Raw genomic sequence first — 24,844 nt, forward strand, 5'->3', positions numbered from 1 at the left:
ATTTTTTAAATATTTGGTAGAAGGGTATACCAACTGCATATATTTGCCATTTGTAATTGCACAAACCGAAATTCTACTGTACTGTAAATTTAGTTTTTGTACTACTGCTATCACCTTATATGAATTCTCTTAGCATGGAGAATTCGATGCAGCAGTCGAATTATTTTTTTTTACCTTTTTGTTGCCTTGTTTGTTTATTTCTTTACATTTTTATTGAAATTTCGACATACAAACAATCCATCGAATTGCAAAAACCAAATAAATGTAAATGCAGTTGTTGCTCCACCGAAGTCACCTTCTATTAAACTCGCCTAAGCTTCGGGTATGAGCGTTCGTCGAATGTATTCGTTGAAATTAATATAACGAATATCCAGTGTTGCCAACTATTAAGTTTCAAAAAGCAGCAAAACTTAGAAAAAAGTGTTTTACCAAAACGCATTCATTAAAGGTTGCGGCACTAGACCAACAACACTGTTCCTGTACGTTTGATTGCCAAAGCGAAGTATTGAGCAACTAGAAAACAACAAATGAATTTGTCTTGTTCTATTCTGAGCTGACAGCCACGTGGACACGGCGCAAGAAAACAAAAACAACTCAGCTGATTTACCAACACCACCTTTAATAGATTCGCCTTGCGTTTTACTCCTCTCAAAGCACTATGTTTGTTTTTTAAAGCAGTGAATTTTTTTCTCTCAACGGTTTGTGTTCACCAAAAGCAAAAATAAACGTATAATGTATAATATAATTCAATAACACAGACTTTCTTCGTTCATTACGATTCTATAAAATACAAAAATGTACAAGTTATGTCACAAATTAATTTCAAAGCCTACCATTTCTCTATAATTTGTAAACTTGTTCGATGTGACAATTGTGACTTATGTATTATAATTGTCGCGGCAAGAATTTTACTTTTTGAATCCGCTTTTTATTGGAGCAACGCAATTTACTGCTTTTAAAAGTATTCCTTGTATTGGAAATGTGCTTAACTTCATTACATGTTTTGACGCTTTTTTCAAAAAGCACTAAATGCAGTGCTTAAAGCATAGGTTGGCAACTATGCGAATATCACACTCGGTATTATCGCTGCTTCACTCAAGTTCGGCCAGCTATTCGTTGATTGTTCGTTGTTTGACTTAGTTAAAGTTATTTTCTATTGCGCACAAAATTTGAGAAATGCATTAATGTAAAATTGTACTGATGAATTTATAAATATTATTTACATTTGAAAAGCAATAAATAAGTTATATGCTTTCTTGTACAAAACCGATTGAATATAACATCGTGGTGCATCGTGCAGAAATATTTTAGCTACACTGGAAGTAAAAAGACTTGGAGTTTTTCGTGAAAAGAGAAAAACTGTCAAGGTGAGCGTGATAAAATGCATTTAAATGTGATAATTGTAAATATGTTATTTATTAAGGTGAATCAGTGCACCATATTTGTTTTTCACAATAAAATAGTCAACGCAACATAATGTGTCTGTAAATAATTGAAGAGAAATGTGAACTAGTATATATGTATGTACATATGTACATGTATGACCTCACAAGAGGAATGCCGTATGTATACAAAATGTTGTGTGTGTGTGCATTTGTAATATAAATGAGTTGGCAGCGGAAAAACAAAACGTATTTGTTAATCATTAGGGGTGTACGATGTTTTTTGTAACTCGAGTGTAATTTAATGATGGGTTGTAACTCGAAATTCGGCTCTAATCAAATTTCCAAGGAAATAAATTTAGAATATTTAAAGAATAACTACCGTTTCGCTAAAAAATCATAATGAGATTCGACAGACCTCTTTATGCTGATTATAAAGGGTTTAACCTTCCATTATGATCAGACAGTGTTTGGGTGGTGGGCCAAGGGGGAGGCGACTCGTCACACCCACTCAACCAACGGAAGGCATTTGTTCTACTTTTAAAATGTTGGTTAAACTTTCCATTACTAGCACCATTTACTTGGATGGAAGGCGTACTGAAATAAGGCAATTGTTAACCCAGTAAGCATAATATTTTCGAAAATATTCTTTTATCGAAGACCAAAGGTGAATTTAACTTTTTTAAAAACCATAAAAGTTCTATCGAACCTCATTGCTGGGTTGATTGGGTTTTTTCTTTTAATGAGCGATTTACATTCAATTTGATGGATGTAACTGAGTTAGCATTGATGTCGCTACACCAACCAATAAAAATCTACATACATACATATGCGCAGTTTCATAATCCATCCCTAATGATGATTGGTAAACAAATATGGTAGGTACACAAGTCATGAATGGGACAATGCGATAGTGGTACAAGAACAAAGTTGACATATATTTAGTTTTTACAATTTGGTGGGTAAAAATTTCAATTAGAATGTTAACAACGACAAAAACATATAACTTTAATATAAAAACCACCAAATGGCAAAAAAAAAAAGCAACAATTGGTTCTTCGTTACCGGAACGATCCGAATTTATATTCACTTCAGCAGCATTGACCCAAAATTGAAGGGAAATGTTTTCTACTCTAACATAATGAAAAAATAAAGAACCAAAACAGCTATTCAACTGGTATCACCATGTATAGATTCGTCTTGCATACACACATATTAGAACCAAAATGGCGTCTGACACCTACAGGGTTGCAATTGTTGAAATTAAATTAAATCACCAACGGCTGATCGATGAACAATACTGGCTGTGTGTATAAAACTTAAAAGCTGTTTTATAAATATACTTGTATGTACTGTATTACTGGTATACCGTGGACCCAGAGAATACTAGCAACACCCCAAATCAAACTTAAGAAAACAAAAACAAAAAAATTTGAATCACTTTAAACTGTCATAATATAATTCTAAAATAACACACTGGCAGATACAAATGTCAAGGACATTTCCGTTACACCAACAATCATATATACCGACTTATACATGAATACAGGCAAACAAAGTTACTTCGTCAATGGTCGTATTATAAACACCATTATTCGAACATTAAGCCAAAACGTACAAAACCTGCCTATCCATCAGCGGTACCCACCAACCACATTACCCCATACACACGGCTCCGTTTTGGGGACACACCATAATAACTAGCGCACACTTAGTACAGGGTAGTGTATCCAACACCTGCCCCTTCGGCCAAGCCACCGCCAGTGTGCGTCACCTACTGGTATCCTACCCAGAACTTGCTTCTCAAAGGGATCACCACTTCAGCAACAGAAATCCTCTTCAACTTTTAAAAGATGCCACTGAAGATAATATAAAAAAATTGACATATTTCTAAAGGACACCGATCTTCTTCGTCTTATCTTATCCAATACATATCACTAGCCAACCGAAAGCCTCAACTGCTAGCGCTGAGTTTGCTTGAGCTTACTAATAATTTTATTATCATGTAAGCTTTTAAAAATAAAAAAATAAAATTAAAAAAAAAAATATATAATAAAATAAAAAAATTCTAAGATTAAATGTGCTACAAAAATGCTGTTAACTCTTTTTAGGCAAATTGCGATCGAATTGCAAATTACAAACAAAATTAAGCAAGGTTTCGTAGTGAAATTCTGCTAACTCGTTTGTTGGTCTTACTACTTTTGTTCGACTTGAAATTTTGTGTTTTCCTTTTACGACTTCTTTATAGCAATTTGTAATGAAGAAGTATTATGTTATATAAGTGGCTTGAAAGGTCTCTCTCTTTATTGTCTAAATAATTGTATAATATAAAAAAAAAATATGTATGTATATAATATAAAATTTAATACAAATAAAAATACTCGAACAATTAGTCAGAATTTGTCCAATTAAGTTGTTGATGCACTGTATATAATATGCACATGTTTTTGTTTTTCAACAAATATGTACATCATTATCGCTTATGCCCAAGTATTTATTTCCGGTGAACGAAAAATGTGTATAACACTGCACATAATTCGAAAGAAGACCGGAAACTCCAACAGAGTGAACAACAAACTAAAACACAAATAGCAAAAACAGACAGGAAAAAGGAAAAAAAAAGAAAACAAAAACAAAATATATTGAAGATACTTTACGATCAGTGGTTGTGAACAAGTTCCGATGAGAAGAAGCCAAAGAACGATTTAAAGCGCCAAGCCAAGTGTGCACTGTGCGAAAAAATTTAACTCTTTCCCTAAGTTAGCGGAACGGCACGTATTTATGTATCACTACCAAAATATAAGAAAAATATAAAGGGGCGTGAAGTTTTCAATTTACTATGAATATTTCTTTTAAGCAAAAATAAACACACATTTTTTTGGTAATGAGATAATGTGAATACGAGTAGTAACTGCTATAAGTTTTCACAAAACAAATTGAGCGCTAGTGGCGAATTCGCATACTTTCCTTAACCCTGGAACACTAAACATTTGGTAATAGACTAGGCACACATGCAGTTTGGCGAATTGGACATATTCCCGTCACACCACCTCACTAACAGAACTTTCATAAATAGTAAAATTCTTCTTAATCGGCGTATCCATGCTGGATGTTCGCGATTACATACAAACGTCATTATGATCTTAGTCGTACGGTTGTCAGGTCATATTAATGATGTCATTATATTTTTGTCTGTCTGAAATATAAAAATATTCTTGTTCTTAATTTGTAGTCTGTAAGACGAATGGTTAGTGACAGAGTAACACTGATTTAAGTTTAGTGATCTAGGGTTAAAAAAATGTCTTATAAGCGCTTTATTTACGGGTTCAGTTTGGATATTTTCATTATTTGTTCATCGCTTTTACCTTTTTGCTTATTTTGACTCATCTCTTAAAATACGTCTCAGACATCGCCTCATCAGAAAATAATAAAATGAACGAATTGCAATGATGAAGCTATAGTGCTGCACTAGATTGAATCGGTAAATTATATTTTTCTTCACTTCAGTTTTTCCCTGCGGGGTGCTTGCATACGCAGGTACCTTGCTTATTGGGCATATACATACATACATACATACATATATACTTGTATACCATTACGAAATGTAATAAAAGAAGTGGTAAAGCGGAAGCTGGTATAAATTGTAAAATTCTTTATATCCGCAATTAGTTTTAAGCTTACTTTTTACAACTCATCCGATTCCGTCCCCTTACACTTTTTTAGATATTCGGTACTAAGATAAAAAAAAAATCTACTACATGCTGCAATGTAATATTTCCGGATTAAAGTTAAAAAAAAAAGAAGAGGAAGAAGAAAAATTCGTAAATTTATTTCAGTTTACTTTATTCTGCTAACATTATGGCGTGTCTTCAGTGTTTTTACCTTAACAGAGAATTAAAAAGAAATAATAAAGAAACTGACTTGTTTAATGTGCCGCGATTGACTGAACTTTTGCACTCATTTCTATGCCGCAACCATAGTTTGTTTGCAATCGGTAATTGTTCACAAAGAGAAAGTCTAGTCACTCGTAAGTAATACACATTGCAAGCTTTTTCTTTTGCTGTTTTATTTACTGTTAACTGCAAACATGTTATTGTGTTGAACTCCTTGTGGATTCCAATTTTTTGGTCGCAAATAATGTATACTTAGTAAAGAGGGTTTTAATTGGAATAAAATAATTCTGTATTTACATACAAATAAAGAATAAATAAAAAAAAAAATAATTGGCGCGTACACTTCTGTTAGGCATTTGGCAGAGCTCCTTCTCCTATTGGGGGTGTGTGTCTTGATGTTGTTTCACAAATGGAACACAAATAAAACACGGCACAGTTGATGATGTGAAGTTTAAGTGTGGAGTTCTTTGATATTGCGAATTAAAAATCGATACTTTGCACACAATTTTCATCACTCCTTTACATAAGGAATGTTGAAAATCTCGTGGTCAGAATATTCTCTGAGCTCTCTACCTTCCATGACTTATTAGATTACAGAACTACAGTTTAAAAAAATTTCCGTTGAAATCATCAATTGTTTGGCTCCAAAATTATCGTTGATTTTTGATAACTTTTTCCCCTGCAGGTTGCACATTTTGTCCATATAACGAATGTAATAAATTGTTGTATTGTATACGGAGAAAATGATCAAAAGTTAACAATGATTTCAACACTAGTTAAAGGAGAAACACCAGTGTGATTTTTCAAAAAAATTCATTTTTTTTGTTCTGCATTTTCTTACAGCAGATATATTCAAAAATATGTAAAAAAAATTTAATTTAAAATCTTGAAAATTGACATAAGTGCAGGCAGTGAGTTACAACGGCCAATGAAAACTTTAAACGCGTTTTTTCTCAAAACTACTTCTCTGAACACGGTGGCCTCCATTTCTCGAAGAATTATGAACCGATTTTAATTTTTTTTTGTACATGTATTGGCTACAGTCGTACATAGCCGTTTTTCAAAATTCCAAAAATTTATATTTTTTCAAGCCTTTCGAAAGCAAAAAAAGGGTAAAAACACAAACTCAGTTTTCAAACCTGCACCATTTTCTAAAAATAAAATAAAATAAAAACCGCCACGTACGACGTTTCGGTTATACGTTACCGAAACGACCTGGATTTATATTGTAAGTATGGGAATGTTTATGCTGCTACAACAACAACAACGATAGCCATTGATGTATAGATTAAGAATTTTTTTGCTTTCAGATGATTTTTCGCCGCTGTATCGTGGCCACCAGGGTGCATCAGCTTTTTATGACGTCATTGCATTAATATTAATAACAATTGTAATTTTTAAGATTTTTTAATAAAAATTTGTGTCAGTATAGTTGAATATATACTAAATAAATTATAATTTGTCCGATCATCAAATAATCATCCCTACTTATAAAAAAAATTCATGAAAATCACTTAATTTTCACGCTTTCACAGTGGTGTTCGCCCTTAACTAAACTGAAATCAGTGTTACTCAGTCTGTCTGTATTATATAATATTATTTCTATTTAACTGTTTATGAAAGTTCTCTCAGTGTGGTGGTGTGACGGGAATATGTCGAAGTCTATTTAGTCGAACGTTTAGTAATCCAGGGTTAAGCACTTTGTTATTCAAAAATTTATGTACTATAAAATGCACAGCCAGAAATTATTCTAAAAATTCTGGACGCAATTTTGTGTGGTTTTTTTTCAGTATGAACTATATTTTTATAACAAAATAGTGGTGTCTTTATAAATTTGCAGCGTGGTGTATGTGAGAAGAAATCGTAGGGGTACGAATTAAAAGTGATTAGGGCAAATATATTTTGTATTAATCATACTATTTCAGTATTTCCACGCCCTTCCACCAATAAATGTAATAATAAAAATTCGAGAATGGGTGTAGAAATTTCGCAATCCAAAGAAATGCACTTATAAACAACGAAAGCAATTAAATCCGTATCATATGACTAGGCAATTAAGTTATTTGATTGCAATGCTGTAGTGGTTGATAGCGATTTTCGATTGCATATACCACCGTGAATTATTTTGAAATATTAATCTATATACATATAATATGCATATGCATATTCTTACGTCAAATGTTTTAATATATAAATATTATATAATTGCACTAGACCGCAATTTCAGATATTTAAAATGGGTTTGATATTTCTGGCAAATAACTTTTGTACTCCGTCTCAAATTATTTGATAACAAATACAAAATTATTCCTATGAAAATGGAATGGTGTAGAGTATTTTTTAATTACTCCATCTTCATTTATATGCTGATCTTCTTTAGCAAAACTGCTGTATGTAATATAATTTTATTGTTTATTTTTCGGTGATGTGCATATTTAAATTCAGTATGGTTTTTCGTTTTATAAAAAACACTAAGTGACCCAATTTTATGGGAAATTCAACGAATCAAGTGCTCTTCCTTCTTCAGTGGAAAAACAAACAATGAGCTAAACAGTCCAAGTTAACCTCTATACAATCAAATGACAGCCAGACTAACCTTCTAGATCCTCAGATGGCAGCCAGCTAACCAAAACTACTCCAAACGAAAATAAAAACGGCTCAGAGAAGGTAACAGAAATGACTAAAATCTCCAATTTTCTGCTTGCTAAGCGAAAAATTTGTTTGTGAATGCAACAAAAGAGTTATGAAATTACATAGTCCCAATTTACACACAGAGACATCTGGAAGGGAGATTCCGGAAACTAAATTTTGATGTTTCATTCCCGGCCACACAGCAAAATTGTTTTCGACAACATTCGTTGCTTTTGAAGTTTATTTCTCTAGCATCTTTTGATATTTGGATATTTTGCCGTGATTCTTGTGATTTTATAAAGTAAAGAAAATAATTTTTTCGTTGTACTTTCCACAATTATGTGATTGAAAGTGGGGAATCGTATCCTGATGGTAGAGTTTATGCTGAAGCTGTAAACAATAACCGTCTTACTGGTTCAGATATTATATATTCCACAACCGGCGAAAATATAAATGTTCCTATTATAGCTAACTACTCGAGAGTTTCCAGGTAGCTTCCTAAAATTTAAGTTTCTATCGATTTATGTATACAACCTTTTAAAAAGGATCCTAGAACACGACGAAAAAAGGCCAGAGCCGGTGTCTGACGGAGGGTTAGACTTCAGTCAACAGTATTGAGACGAACTAGAACATAAAGCGTGCTACCCGAGCCTGAGCAACTCAATCGTGACCAAATCTGGTAAATCTATCTTGCTTGAACCCAACTCGTTAATGACCAATCTTGCTCGATGACTTTGTTATTTTTTTTTTTACAAATCGAAGGTGCATAATTTCAGACGATTACTTGATTTGAAGGAAAGTGCGGGCTAAAATTCAATCGTTCAAATATTCTACACAACATTTGCTGTTTGGAACAGGACAGTATTGGAGATCATTCAAGACGAATAATCTGTAAAAAACGATATTTCAACTGAAAATAACGAAACGATATTTCTACAGAACGGATCATAAATTCCACAAGTTTTATCCGGCTCCCGAGCATTGACCATTGGCTTGGTTTTACAGGTGCTAGCTTTCATTTGGCATTTTCTTTCATCGCAAAATCAAGTACTAAGCACAAAAACAATTCTCACACCAGCAAGTAAACTCAGTGAGAAATGAATAACAAACTATCCTTGAAAATAAGGAATTGCTTCTCACGTACTTCAACCGCCACGTCGGCGGTAATAGGATCGCAAAGCTAGAAACCACATATACTAACGAGGGTTGTTCAAAAGGTTTCGAAAAATTATTAATTTAGTGTAGGTTTTTTTTCTTTTTAAATTTCAACATAAATCTCATTTCATTTTCGGAGATTTTTCCGAAACTTAATTTTTCCAAATTTTCAATCAAGCAAGTTTGACCGCCGTTCACTATTTCTAACATTGTTGAAGATTGGGGAGGCTTATTTCGCTCTTTTTTTCCTTCTTCTTTGTCTTAATTGGCGCGATAACCGCTTACGAGATTTTGGCCGTGTTTAACAAAGCGCGTCAGTCGTTCGTCGTTTCTCACGCTAACCGGCACCAGTTGGACACACCAAGTGAAGCCAAGCCCTTCTCCACCAGATCTTTCCAATGCAGAGGAGGCCTTGCTCTTTCTCTGCTACCACCAGTGGGTACCGCATCGAATACTTTCAGAGCCGGAGCGTTTGTATCTATTCGGACTACATGAGAGCCAACGTAGTCGCTGGATCTTTATTCGCTGCGCTATGTCTATGTTTATCGATCCCTATAAGCGCGATGAGGTTGTTGTTGTTATAGCAGCTTACTAAACCCTGTCAGTGCATGGAGTCATCAGTTATGTTGAATCTGTTGGGTCCAAAAGGAAAGGGATTTTAGATGAGTATTTTTAAAGATGATACGTGAATTGGTGGTTAGTGCCGTGCGGGGTACCGATAGACCGATGCGAGATATAGACATAGGGTCGTGCAAGGAAGTGTAAATAGTATTTGAAACGTAATTGTGTCAATAGACCGATGCCAGATATAGACATAGATATGGTCGTTTAAGGAAGTGTAAATAGTATTTGAAACGTAATTGTGTCAAAGTAACGCGGATCAATCTGCTTTGTGCGCTAATTCCGTTCTCTGTCATCGTCGTCGGCTACCTTGCATGTTCCGATGACCACGATTTTTTAAAGGCGCCAGGAAACAAATAAATTTTTCAATTCTGATCGCATATCTTTATGACTATATGAAGCAGGGTGGCCTTCACAACTCCATTTCTCCGATTATCAAGGCAGATCCTGACGCGGTATGCATTATGGGGGAAATAGGAAACTGATGAATCATTTACGGACATTTGTGATGCAAAACTTATTGAGAGACCCTCGTTCAGAATATACGAGATAATACGAGAAAACGGTGTGGTCTGTTGTGACTGTTAAATGTGAATTGAGTTTTGTTGTTTGTGTAGATAGGAATTCCCAGAAATTTCAATACTGAATAATGATTAGAATGAAAAATTCTTTCGAATTCCCTCTTACATGCTCTTTCACACGCACATTATCGTCGAGCATTCATACTTTCAGCTCAACTCTAATATTTCCGTGACCATTAGGTGCACGTATTGTGGCGCTGGCGACAGCGGTCTTTTCCTTTTATCACTCACACAATTGATAGTAGTATAATTTCTCATTTTCATGCTGCATTGTTCGGCACTTCTCAATTGTTTGAGATTTCCCAAATAATATAACGCCCAGAACAATCATCGATAGTATGGGCGATCGATTGTATAGGCGAATGTTGGACATAAAAGTTAGAATTTACGATAGTAGCTTCGTCTCACTCCACTTTTAGGCGCTTTCACATACTCTCTTTTCCCCCTCAACACGACGCACATACACTCAGAAAACAAGAACAAGCAGACATTTATGATACAATCAAAAAATCGAATTAGAAGTTAGAAGTAATGTAGAGTTGAATGGACGGACAGACGATCGAACGTACGGTGATCGGCGTTCGGCGGTCGGTCAACCCAACCAGCATCCAATTTAGGAATTTTGTTGCTTCAAGCCATGCTGTTATGGCATTTTTTGCATTTCATTGATCTTTACCGCAAAGCAGGGAACCCTGCAGGGCAGCAACGGAAAAGTGATCGATAGCTCACGATCTTCGGCTTACAGTATTACTGCCAGCACACATGCATTTATGCTACTACGCCTGCGCCACTCATGCCTTACAACAGTACACACAAATGAGAGCGAGCGAGGGAGCGAACAGTTTTAAAGAGAATTACTGGTTCATTCGTTCGGTCGCTTGCTCGATAATTTTATGCTATGCTGTGTCTGCGCCTGTGCCGCTATGTTGAGTGCATTTCTTGTTATCTGCTCCTTTTGTATTTAGCCTTCTTAGTGTTATTGTTGTTGGTTTTGATGATCATGATATTGTTGTTGTTATTATTTTTATCATACTTTTTTCAATGCCGTTGCCTTATGTTGTGTATGCATAGGACAATTGCTGTTGCTGTTGTTGGCGACAACGTCGTTGGTGATCGCTGCATGATTGCATTTCTTGGAAGGACGACTCAAGAATGTTTTTGTTTTTTTAATTTTTAATTTCGTTCGCCTTGTTGTTATTTTTTTTTTCATATTTTTTCCTTCAGCTTTCTTTTATACTCATACACTTTATAAATTATTTTTTTTTAATTCTTTAAGTGATTGTGTGAATGCATTCTTTGAGTGGTTCTTTAGCTCCCATCGGACAGGGCATATAATTTTTTGTATACCCGAGCGCTTTTGCTCAAGGGTATTTTTCGTAATTTCTTTCACTTAACGGTTGTGTGTAACAGTACAAACTAGTCTACTCTACTTCAATATTGTCTAAACCAAAAAAAACCAAAACCAATTATTGAAATAAAGCAGCGATTTATATGCCAAAATGCTGAAAAGTACGAGATAAATTGTTTTAGTCATGTGTGTCCGTCCGTCTGTTGGTCCATGCGCATAATAACTCGAGGAACGACTGCCGTGAGAGCGATAAATTATAACGCTAATTGTCTATGAGTTTAATGAGAGATAATTTATAACTCTAATCTTTGATTCCAAAAATTAATGGTGTTTTCGTTTCTCCCAAAAAATGTTGCCTTTTCATTGCCCTTAATTTCTTTCCTGTTCTATTATAAGATAAGTGTAAACGGTGAGAAAATTATGTGTTCTATTCTAAAAATGCCACACTGAAAGACGGCAAAGGAGTCTATTTGAGAATGTTTCTCAAGGGAGTTGGTTGCCATGAAAATTAGTTGACTACTTAAAATGTTGGTACACCACCCAAGGGTAGGTAAATAATAGCAGTGTTTTGTGCTCTTTTTTCTGAGTAGGCAAAGACATGGCTTTTTACAGGATTGAGTGCAACATTGAACAATTTGTGCGCCGTGGAAAGGCTGGCAACATTTTTTCAAGGAAACCAAACTACCATAGCAAAAATGTACGCGGGTGTATTAAGTTTGGTCCGGGCCGAATTTAGAACTTCCTTACTTATTTTATCTTTTTTTTTGCTGGAGTCACGATTGTTGTTGTTGGTTATTGTTATATTCCCTGTTGTTGTTTTTGTTAATGTTGCCTGTTGATCATGTAAATGGATCTCATGCACATACATACATACACATACATGCATACATACATATGTATGTGCGTTCATGTGTTTGTGCACTGATATCTAGTAGCACCGCATTCCAATCTCAGAATGAAGCAAACTTGAAACCAGAAATAAGACAACGAAGAATTGAATTATTCCCACAGAACAGAGCAAACTCGAGAAACTCCAACAAACATACGCATTTTAATAGACAAACATGCATATCATACTGTATGTACTCGCACACATATACATGTACATATTTTGTAGTTATGTTGGTATGAATGTATGTAGGTATGTATGTATGTATGTATGTTAACAGTGTTATGCTTCTTCGGTATGCAGAAGCGAGTATTACCTGGTGGTCGGTTGCTAAGGTTAGATGACTGACTCGTAGCTTCTATGCTTTTGCCTACATCAGTTGCAAGTTACTGTGTGGGTATTCTCCGATTTCTTGGCTAACTCGCTGGCATTCAGAGGCCGCCCAGTGCGTTGCCATGCTCCATTCTTTGTACCCTATGCTGCTTTTCCAATAAGAATCTAACTTTATGTTGGTGTACCAGCATAACATTACAACAACATTAACCAACCACGAGCACACATCCATACAACTGCATTTGATGTCGCCAGGTAATTCGAATGTAACTAGACAAAAAAAAAAGCATGAGTCTGTTTGAGAAAAAAAGTTGTCTGACTGCATTCCAATTTTGTTTTTTATTGCAGCTATGTTGGGTTGGCCAAGCGGATATTGTGGCGTTGCCAGATGATGCCTAACATTTGAGTTGGTTAAGCCTTTGTAATGCCTTGCGATTTTTTGTTATTGTTGTAAGGGAAATCGTTTATAATAAAATGAAAAAAAAAAAAAAATATTAAAATTAGAAAGACAATGAAAAAATTTCCAAATAGTCGGTAGTTTTCTTGATTATATGTACTAGGCCAAATTCGGGTTTAAAAATGGTTTGAATTTTGTTCTGAAAATAGTTTATATTTATATAAATCGAATATTAACAACTAGCTCTTCTGATTAATTATAAAATAATGCAAAATTATACATACACAGTCATACATAAATATCTTACATAACATACACGCTTTAAGGAGAAGTAGTACCCTAGCGCCCGCATAAATGACTAATTTTAGATTTATTTTGGAAGTGCGGAAAACTTTCAGCAGATGTATTTAATATTTATATATTGTATTAAGAAATGATATTTTTTATCACTTGGGTCAATCTTCGAAATCACATATTTTTAAGACTCGTTCTCGAGCGAACGGATTCTTCTCGAACAGTAAACAAAAAATTGTATAATCATCAATAAAGTAAGCTTTAGAAAAAAATTCTGCTAGAAGATATAAAGCTTTAAAAAAATTGTCTGCTATAGGATATAAGGATTTCCATCACTGAAACCTAAAAAATACGAACGATGGCCTTAACATGTAGACGCAGGGAGATATCAAGAGGATTCTGGCGACGCTGCCTGCATGAGGAAATAACTCGCAGCGATCTCACCTGGACTCAATTGATGCAAAATGCAAGCGCTTAAGCAAATATTTATTTATTTTGTAATAAAATATATTTATTTAATAGAAAAGTGATTGATGATTAATTTTGCGCCACCTTGCTTAACAAATATTACAAGTTATCTTCATAGAGAAGTGATTTCCTTCGTAAAATTCCTCTTAAGTATTAGAAAAATTTGTGTCCTAGGGTACGAATAAAACTTCGAATTTATAAAACTCTTCAGAGCAGAATGCTTAATTTTTTTTAAATAATTTGACGCCTGTTTAAAATTTTAGATTTAATTAATTTAGATAATTTTAAATTAGGTAATATTAAAAATTGGAGACTTAATAATTTTAAACAAGATTGCATTTTTAAATTCCATCTTGTTCTTCTGGTATGGGTTAACATTTAACATGAAAGCGATTTAATGCTGCAATGAATGATTAAAATATTTATTGGAAAAATCATTGAACCGTTCTCGAAAATTCCTTTCAAGTCTATGTTATGTAGACTTCTACCTACATAAATTCACGTACTTGCCTGCTTCTAACCTTTTCTCTCTCTTAGCTGGCATCACTGTCACCCCTATTACTGCATGCAATGCTATTATGTTTTCCAAATGCAGACATTTTATTTTTGGCCTCTTCAATTCGGTTTCCGCTGTAGTCTCCTTGGTCGGTTTTGGCTTCGTCTCCGGTGTCTGCACGCTCGTCGAATCACTAGTGCATTAAGTCTGGTGCTGTCAACACGCACGTTCTACATACAACATAGTCAAAGCATAAAAACGTGGAAAATATTTAGTTTGAGTAGCGTTAAAAGAACTTTATGATTTTAATAATAATTTGAAGAAAATTGTGTTGTGTAAATTATTTTTGTTCTTGTTAATTGTATTGAAACTTACGAGTTCATATTGACCTGAAAAAAAGAGAAAATTCAAGCAAAAGAAAAATATTCGTATGAACTGTTCGTGAGCATTCGTGAACCGCTGTGCAAGGAAAATATTTGCTTAATTGACAATTTAGTTTGGATTGCTGTAGCAGCTGTTAGTATTTAATGTAAGTGATAAACGAAGTATTAAACAAAAATTATATACTACAATAGTTTTTATTTTTTAAAACGATTGCAGTATATGCCGCGTGATTGTCTCCCTTTGGTTTTCTTGTGTATGTAAAAGCCACGATTACTGTTTTCATAATTGAGCGCGTGTGTGTGTATGTCCAAAAAGTTTGTAACCGCAAATGTATATGAAAATCCAAGTTACTGTTTTGACGCACAGAAATTAATTTTAGCTTTCAATTCCCTAACCACAACTCAAGTTGATAACCTTCCATGGAAACAGAAACATATGTTTCGTGTTTTACATCAACGCAACTCTGTGGTCGATAATGGCTGCGCTTCTAAATAAAACTTATTATTAATGTACTATATTTAAAACGCACACGAAACAAATAGTGCTACCAGGGCTGCACTACCACTGCCCTTTCAGTGGTAGTTAAGGTACGATTTTCATTATAAATGTAGTGATAGTACTAGTAAAAAAGTGTTTAGTGATATTGCAATTTTTTCACTATCACTAAATCTTTAATTATAATGGAATTCATGTATTAAGTACCACTGAAGAAGAGGTAGTGATAGTGAAATGCTTATTATATTTATTATTTAGTGCAACCAATCCTTAATACAAAACTGACTTCTCCTATTTCTAGAGTTGTTTTAAGTTTACTGTGCAGCTGTTTACATATTTTTTTAAAGTACACTGTTGCTTAAACATTTTTGCTTTACATGCTTTGTAAGCAGTTCATATGCATGCATATAAAAGCTCTGAAGAGAAAAATCAATTTACATTGATTATGTATATGTGTATGTATGTGTTTAACAATAGCAACATTATAACTCCGCCGTGCATTCACTGTATTAATGCATCAGCATCACACCAACAGCATACAGATTAACGGTAACACCACCGCTTTACTCATTTCGCATTGTCGTTCATTCGAGAGCGGCAATAGTAGTAACAGCAGCAGCAGCAGCGGCGGCTTGACCAATGATTTGTACCTTTGGACTCATCACTGCTAGGCAGGCATCTCCTACTTTCTGATAAAACGACCAAACTCTACCCATATATCCACTACAATACCAAGCTTTACAACATTATCACCGTAAATTTTGAATACATCACCCCGTTAAGACTTCAGCTGCTCAAAACTCTTTAACAACTCGTTCTTGTGCACAATTTTCGGAGCTCATAGTCACATTTTTCGCAACAATTTTGCTCGTATGTGCTCATTAACTCGTTGCTTCGTTAAACTTGTACTCGTACATTTCCACTGTGTTAGCCTTCGCCCCCGCCCCCCTCAAGGCTTGCTGTGATGGAGAGACCAATGCATTGTTGGCGTCTGCTTCTGCTCATGATGTGTTGAATTATTATTTCTATTTTTTTTTTTCGTCGCGAGGAGGGAAAAATTCTCTTGCACTATTGTTGCATGATTTATATACATATATGCATGTGCATGTGCATGTATATAAATATGTGTGTATGAATGTGCTCTGCTGTTGGCACCACTAACAATAACATCATCGAGAACTCGACTTTTTCATATTTCCATTGATGGTTCTTGCATTGCATCGCTGGCTAAGTTGCCAGCTCTTATGGTACATATGAACCAACTCGCTCAAGCGTCACTAGCGAGTTCACAGAGTGTTTTTTTTCTCGATGCAGAAATTCGTTCAGCGTGCATGAGCGCTGCATTTGTTTTTGTCGTTGTGTTTTTATTTTTGTCTTGCTGCCACTTCAATTGTTTTGCTGTCTCTTGTTTTTCTTGTCGTTGTTAGTGTTGTTTTTATGTTGCACTCAAATAGTTGTTTGACTGCATTCCATTGAAACTTTCTCACAGTCTGCTGCAAATGCCCCCAAGTTGTTGGTTCGTCGGTTCGGTTGGTTAGCTGGTTGGATGGTTGATTGTTTGTTGGTGACTGGTGCCTAGTGCCGAGTGCATAGTATATTGCCCAGCGACTGGCTTGACTGACTTGGTTGTTTTGGCTTTGGCTTTCGTAGTCGTTTTTTTCCCTGTTTTTTATTTTGTTTTTGCTTGCCTGCTTACAGCAATTTCTCGTAGCTCCTGCAATTGCAATGTTATATACCTACATAATTGAAACCCAATCCAATTCACTAACAATCGTCTTTTCCAGAAAATATGCTCATTACGAGCTTATTTTCCTGGCTGCGTTTTATCAGTTGGATGAACAGTCAGACGAATAGGGGTAGGGGTTTGTTTTCAGTGTTTTTGAAATTTAGTATTTTTCGACAAGTTTGGTAACTTTAAAATGAAGGATAAATGTTTTTTATTTATTTATTTATTTTTTTCTTAATTTACACAAGCCTGTGCTCACAATATTAAAATAAAAAAATTATGCTGTAAAACCACATAACTCAAAATTTCAAACTTTCTACAAAACCAAAAAAAAAAAAAAATAAATCGAGAAATAATCATAAAAAATTTTAAACTTCTTAGTCAGAATTTTCAATAAAAATTAAAAAAAATTGAACAATTTTCAATAATTTGTTATAAACAATTCAAGCTTTTAAATCAGAGTTTTTAGAAAAATATTGACTATGCAGTCCAGTAGCTCATCCAATTCTGATACTTTCTTGTATCGCTTTAAAGCAGCTCAAAATTCGGATTGATTTTTGATATTTTTTTTTTGTTGATGGTGTTACTCATTTTCTTCCATATAATGGCTACTCGATATTTCGCGCATGACCGCCGGAAAATAAACTAAGAAAAAAATCAATGGGACTTTTGAGCCAATCCAAACTTTCCCTTTATTATACCATAATTCAATGAAAACTAAATTCAGAAAAGTTCTACAAATTTTGACTAAAACAGTTCGAAATTTCCGCATACAAATACTGCTGAAGTTGACAGTGCTTGACCCGAGTCGTTCCGGTAACGTAGAACCTACTGCAGCAGTATTTCATATGGATTTAGGAACGTATATGATTTTACTCTGGGTGCCCCATCTCAACCAAGTCAATGGAATTATTAAATAACTTGCAATTCTCAAGTAATCGACGTCTTCACTTAAGTTCTTTAAAATATCGTCAATTTATCCGAAATTTCTTCGAGCTCGGGTCTGTAGTGGTTCTGCAGTTCTTATAAAAATATCCAATCTGATAGGTAGAGCTTTGCTAAAAATCAAAATGTCTAGGTTCATGCCAAAGTCGGCAGATAAGCATCTGTGGGTTTCGAAACAAAATCTTCAAATGTTCATATGCCAAGTGCGGTTGATTGAAATATTATTGAATTGAAAAAGTTGAGCAGGAATTTTCGGAGAAGAATTTTCTGGTGTTCGGACGAGGACTGTCACTGCAGCAGTATTCCACAAAAATGTTTGGGTAAATGCTAGTTTATGGTGAGTGTTTGATAAAAACCCATATTAGAATTGTTCTTCAGAGAACGTTCACTGGAGATTGATATCGATGTGGATGATGCTAGCACATTTTTTGTTAATCAAATGCGTGGAAAAGTTATGGAAAAATCTTTTTCTATCAAGACAGTCACCAATACTCGTATCTTCGAATATGGCTCCACCGAGCACCCATGTATTACTTTTTTAACTTAAACAATATTTCCATTTGTTAGCGCGCAGTCTTCTTTTACATTATTTACTTAAATTTTTGGTATCACTTTTAAACACATAAAATTTGTAGTTTTTACATGTACGAGTATGCATGTGTGCCAATGCTTGGAGTTCGTACTCTTTATATCAAATTTCATTTGGACGCCATAGTGAATTTTATCTTTTATATGAAAAAGTTGCAGCTTCAGCAATCATCTCCGCCTACCATACCTCTTTCCCTTTAGTCGTACCCTGTCGAAACAGCCTCATTCCCAGGCGTATCGTTATTTGAGATCGACGATGACAAGCGATGGCTTCACTGCACTTGGCAGGATTTTTTGTAACTGCTACAACAATAAAAACAGAAGGCAAATTGAAACGCCATAATGTTGATATTCGCATATTCGCGTCCGCCGATATTTGCTACTTTTCCTATTATATCAAACATTTAAAACTCCTTCGTACATCTATTTGCGCCGTTTTGTTAATTCGTCTACGACTAGCCGGTCGGAGCCCCAGCGTCGAGGTCGTTCATCGTAGGGTTCATTGATTATTATGTATACGCGTATACTACATGGAATACTGTATATGATGATGGCCATTACGTTAAGTTCTTTGTGCCTTTGCGGTTGCATTCACATTGCAACCTGTCCTGTCGTCGTTGTCGTCGTCGTTATCGTCAATGTGCTTGGTCGTTGTTTGGCCGCCATTGCTGGGCTGGAAATGACCTGCGCAGCTAGACTTCAATTATGTTTCAATGCGCCCAAGCATGATTTATGATTTATGCAAGACATACATCCATACATACAATCATTTTTACACTTTCCTTCCAGCGTCAACAACCCTTAGCAGTTGAAAGTGTGATTTTGCAAATTTACCAATGCAAAAATGTCCTTCGTATAGTCTCGTAGAAACGACTTGGCTTTGGACGCGCTTACGGTCGTTGCTCGATGCTTGTGAGTATTTTGCTGCTTACGCTTACACGAGTATTTTGCACTTTGTTGCGTACTCCAATCAAGAGTTCATATCTGTCGCTGTTAGTTACAGCAATGCGAGTATTTGGATTCGGTTGCAAAGCGTTCGCCGTAGTCTCGTTGGTGTTGTAGTACTCGCCCGTAGCGTATCGTCGTAAATGGTGAAGCTTAACGAAATTTCGTGAAACTTCGTGATGGCCGGCGCCGTATACCATCCACTAACCCCACGAGCATGTGGCAGCTGCTGTTGCCTTTGATGAGAGCGAGCCTAAATACAATGCACTCGTATGTATGTATGTACATGCATGGCCGGCAGCTGGCTGGCGCTAAGGGTGAATGCATTTGATTCCACCCCTAATCGTCACTATCACATAGGTGTATTATACAGATAGTGTCCTGCGCACCACTTTTACTCGCTCGTTTTCCCGATGTTCCGTCACTGGTATGGCTCATCACTTCCAGGATTCAGTCATCAGACAGCCATCGCCAGGACACATCAGTCATAGTTCGCTTTATCGGAAGCTATCACAGAATATAGTAGTACAATTTTCTCTTAACTTTCTCAAAGTGTGAAACAAAAAGGAAGTGAAAATAAAAATGGCGCCGCTATTCATTGCCTTCGTGTAAAGCATTGATTGTTGAATGGTGACTTTGTACATTGCATGTATACATACGATAAACCAGCGTTCGTGTTGAAGGTAAATTGAATGAAAAAAAAAAAATAATATTCAGAGCAAATTTTTTGTTGGTGTATTAATTTGAAATTTGCATTAGTTAAAATAAAAGTTTTTGTGCTTTCATTGTTTCCATAAAAATGTTGTCAACTAGTAAATTTTATAGGAGGGGCGGGCGATGTCCAAGGAAGTGCAGATTGTAGTACCTCTCACTTCATTTTTTTTTCGAGATTTTGAAATCTTTTTATAAAACTTAAAAAAAAAAAAACATTTTAAAGAAAAAATAAGTTCAGGAGTAAATTTTATTAAAATAGAGAAATAAAAAGTATATAAGTATGTACATATACATATACATATGTATGCATATACATATACATATGTATGCATATACATATACATATGTATGCATATACATAAGTATACATATGCATATAAATGTATATGGCGCTTACACCATTTGTTGGAGGCTTAACCGAGCTCTTCCCCCTATTCGCGGTGTGCGTCTTCTCGTTTTTGCACTAATAGAGGGGGGGGGACCTACAGTTTTAAGCCGACTCCGCACGGCAGATGGTTTTTATGAGGAGCTTTGTCATGTCGGTGGGGAAATAAAAAGTATACTCGTATTCATATGTAAATAATTTGTTGAAGTAATGGAACGAAATAAAAAAATAAAGTACTCACAAGCACAAAACTTGCGATTTTTTTTTAATTTAAATTTGATTTTCTTGAAACTGTTTGAAATGAAATCTAGGCACTTGAGACAGATAAGGAATTATTTTGTACTGCATACAAATTTTCGCTGGTTAGTACAAAAATTAGCTAATATTATAAATCGAAACTGAAATTGGATTTATTTTTGTGTACACTCTAATAATTCGAGTCTAGTTTTATTTATTTCCAATTTCAATACTCTAAGAGGTATCGCAGATAAGCCAAAAAGTAAAAATAATAATAAGGCATAACAAATTTGATGAAATTAAAAAAAAAATAACTTTAATCTTAAGAGCTTTTGTTTTTCACGATTTTCTGTTCGCAACAATTTCGTTTTTCAATATCCATCGCAACGCGCGTTAGCTAGCTGGAAGACTGGAAGTACGCCCTATTCCAAGAAAACAAAGTTCAATTTACTATTCCTCCCTAATTAAAAGTAATATTTTCCAATTATTATTAGTTTTATGTTGTGAGAAGAAATAATTTTCAGAAAAGTCGAACGACAGACAAATTCAGAGCGTTCCCACGACAGTCGGTTCTACGTAACCGGAACGACCCGGATTTATATCCGCCCAAGAACTGTTACTCGCAGCATGCCCCGTATATGTATGGGTGATTATGCTGCTACAACAACACCACCACCACCACCAACAACAACAACCAATTCAGATGCGCTAATTTTTCATATAATTTTTGAAATGCTTTTAAAAGGTTGAAATATTAGCAGTATTCTTTTGCAACCTACCTGCAAAAGAACGTTTGAACTCACTTATGTTTTACATTTAGTTATTCAACAACACTGGTTTTATCTGCCTGCTCTCTTTGTGTGTTTTAATTCTAATTAAAATCTTTCATGTATTAAATTTATTACATTGAATCATATTTTATTTGATATTTTTATAAAAAACTATGCAACGCCATTCTAAAGGGTGGTTAAGTTTCAAGGGCCGGTGTTGATTTTGAATAAAATACAATTCTTTTAGGAAATTATTGTTATTTCTCAATGCTCAATTACGTATGGAACAAAATATCGGCCAAATGGCTGCCGCGGCCTCGGCGACACACCTCCATTCGATGGTCCAAATTTTCGATGACGCTGAGGCATAATTGAGGTTCTATGCCGTTATGTGCCGAATTATCTCATCCTTTAGCTCTTGAATTGTTGCTGGTTTATCGACGTACACCTTTTCTTTCAAATAACCGTAAAGAAAGTAGTCCGACGGTGTCGTTGACGCTTAGGTGTGGTTCACATTCAACATCTCGGCCCTTGAAATTTAACCACCCTTCACTTAGTTGTGCTCCATTTTGTTTTCAGTTTCACGTTTAGCTTTAATTTCCCACCTATTTCATAGGGGCCCATTCACAATAGTGACTTGCATTTTCCTTTGCAACCTGAACTCGTGCCGCTCATATCAATTCGAGTAGTTTATTTTGTGTTGTTGCTTTCCAAGTAATTCGCTAAACTACCAAGTATTCTTTCGCAATATTTTCTCTATCAAATCCGATTCATGACGAAGTTCCAGAAATTGTAAAGTGAGCTAAGTACATATATACGTATGTGTGACTGTATGTGTACATGCACATTCTGGCACCTGGTATTATCTTATCTAGCGTAATTTATTTCTGCAATTTCAAGATTACGCTGCTCTAAACATATAAATATAAATTGAGTAACACAGCACACTTTGTTTTCTTTATACTTCCAGACTTTCGTCCGCAACAACATTAACAGCTCGTATATATTGTCAACACTCAGTAGTATTTCCAGCAATCAGAACAAAGAACAACGTCATCAAAATGTCTGAAACCATAACCGAGAAACCTTCCACCTACCAAGCTAAGAATTCGAACCACTGTCTGAGGTCGTATTTTTATCCAGCATTTTTGTACGCAAACAGCTACGACGTAACGGACAACAAAACAAATGAAATGTTCCTCCACCAATGGAAGCCGGAACAATTTACTATGGACGAAAAATATCAACGCGAAGATGAACGTTTGAAGACATTCGACAATTGGCCACTGGAGTGGCTGAACAAGAGGGAATTGGCGCAAACTGGTCTATTCTATACTGGCGACGAGGATAAAGTGAAATGTTATTTCTGCGAAGTTGAGATCGGTCGTTGGGAACGTGAGGATCAGCCTGTCAATGAGCATTTACGTTTCTCACCCAATTGCCCATTACTGAGGCGGCGAACTACCAACAATGTGGCTCTTAACAGTGATACACTGAATCGCGTCCTACCGCCCGTTAGTTATGATGTTTGCGGCAATGAGGGGCTCGAATCGGAATTCGAGGCAAGTGAATCTGCAGCCGTTGGCCGTTCAGAAGATGGTCTGACGACAGCGACTTCTGGCATAACTTATCAATATGATAGCATAGCTAGTGGTGATGCGACGACGCATAACAACTCCGCCGTCAACGACAGGCCAGCCCTAAACGAGGTGATATTGTTTCGACCAGAGTACCCTGAGTATACCATCGAAGCTGCACGTTTACGTTCGTTTGCCGAATGGCCACGTAACATGAAACAACGGCCTGCACAATTGGCAGACGCTGGCTTCTTCTACACTGGTATTGGTGATCGTGTGAAATGTTTTAGCTGTGGTTGCGGCCTCAAGGATTGGGACAATGACGATGAACCATGGGAACAACATGCGCTCTGGTTCCCTAAATGTCGTTACTTGAAACTGCTCAAAGACCCAAGCTATATTGACAGCGTCGCTGCCAAATTCAAGGTGAATAATGGTAAAAGTGCGGATAAAGGGCTGAAGTCGTCGGGCCAGCAATGCTCAACATCAGACACCACGGTCGCACAGCCTGTGATGGCTACAATGTCGACACCGAAATGTACGACATCGGCAGAGAAGGATGATATGAAACTCAAAGAGGCAAACATCCCCGATGAGAAGCTCTGCAAGATATGCTATGCTGATGAATACAACACAGCGTTTTTACCCTGCGGCCATGTGGTGGCCTGCGCCAAGTGCGCGTCCTCGGTCTCGAAGTGCCCGGTCTGTCGGAAACCTTTTACAAATGTGATGCGCGTGTTTTTTCCTTAATCAGTTATAAATACTATTTATTAAACAGTAGACTAACCCGCGTTGTAAATAATAAGAACGTTAATGTGCGGTAATTCGGCCAGTTGTGGTATGTCCCAAGTATTGCTGCGCTGCAACTGGCCGAATAAAAAATATATTTATGCTTTACTCTTAAAATAAATATAAAACAAGAAAACAAAAAATGCAGCATTTTATTTCCGCAGTGCGCATATTAGGAAGGCGCTTTAGTAGGCGTATGGTTTCGACTAGTTAGGCACATAAACATCTAATCATGAATGTTCATATGTATTTACTTACATGCGCGTTATCTCAGTGGCTGACACATTGCTCTACGGACGCCTACACAAAAAATCTTTATTTCATTGCAATTCTATAGCGCATATACTACGCGGCACGGGGACGGGGAAGACGCAGCATCTTGAGACCCAGCAAGCTAAACTTCGTGCTAATGCAAACTTGTTGGCCGCTGTGTGTGGGTTTTCTTTGAAATAAGCGATGCGTCAGCGCCGGAGACTGTAGTTTGATGGCTGTGAAGCATATAAAAATTGTCGCATAAATAAATAAATAATTGACTTCTCACAAATACATACGAACGCACACACACACACACACAGTATTGAGTAGTTCTGAAACTGCCATATGCGGAAACATTGCAATGAAGGTAGTCAGCTTAAAACTGGAATTAAATAATAATTAAAATTCGTGCTCATAGTTGGAAAGGGTCGGTAGGCTATACAGATATATCTAGTTCTCAATTGCACAATATTTGAACATTCAGTTCCATGGGAGTTGAAGTAAAATTAATAAAATATGTTAAAAAAGTTCACATTTGAGCAAATT

General features: G+C 35.8%; 1 protein-coding gene across 4 annotated transcripts in view; it reads left to right on the plus strand.

The window, feature by feature from the left end:
• Positions 1 to 24,109, plus strand: part of LOC128861558 (death-associated inhibitor of apoptosis 1) — a 57,883-nt gene extending 33,774 nt beyond the window's left edge. For 2 of the 4 annotated variants that reach the window (XM_054099790.1, XM_054099791.1), the window contains one exon: positions 22,648 to 24,109. In XM_054099790.1, the coding sequence (XP_053955765.1) occupies positions 22,739 to 24,004 (1,266 nt within the window). In that variant the 5' untranslated portion in view covers positions 22,648 to 22,738 and the 3' untranslated portion in view covers positions 24,005 to 24,109. Of the gene's footprint in view, positions 1 to 1,105; positions 1,368 to 14,632; positions 15,018 to 22,647 lie in introns of those variants that run through there. The other 2 variants (XM_054099789.1, XM_054099788.1) reach the window with 2 other exon arrangements.
• Positions 24,110 to 24,844: the final 735 nt, after the last annotated feature.

The sequence above is a fragment of the Anastrepha ludens genome, chromosome 4 (genome assembly GCF_028408465.1).
Source record: "Anastrepha ludens isolate Willacy chromosome 4, idAnaLude1.1, whole genome shotgun sequence".
Taxonomy (NCBI): Eukaryota; Metazoa; Arthropoda; class Insecta; order Diptera; family Tephritidae; genus Anastrepha; species Anastrepha ludens.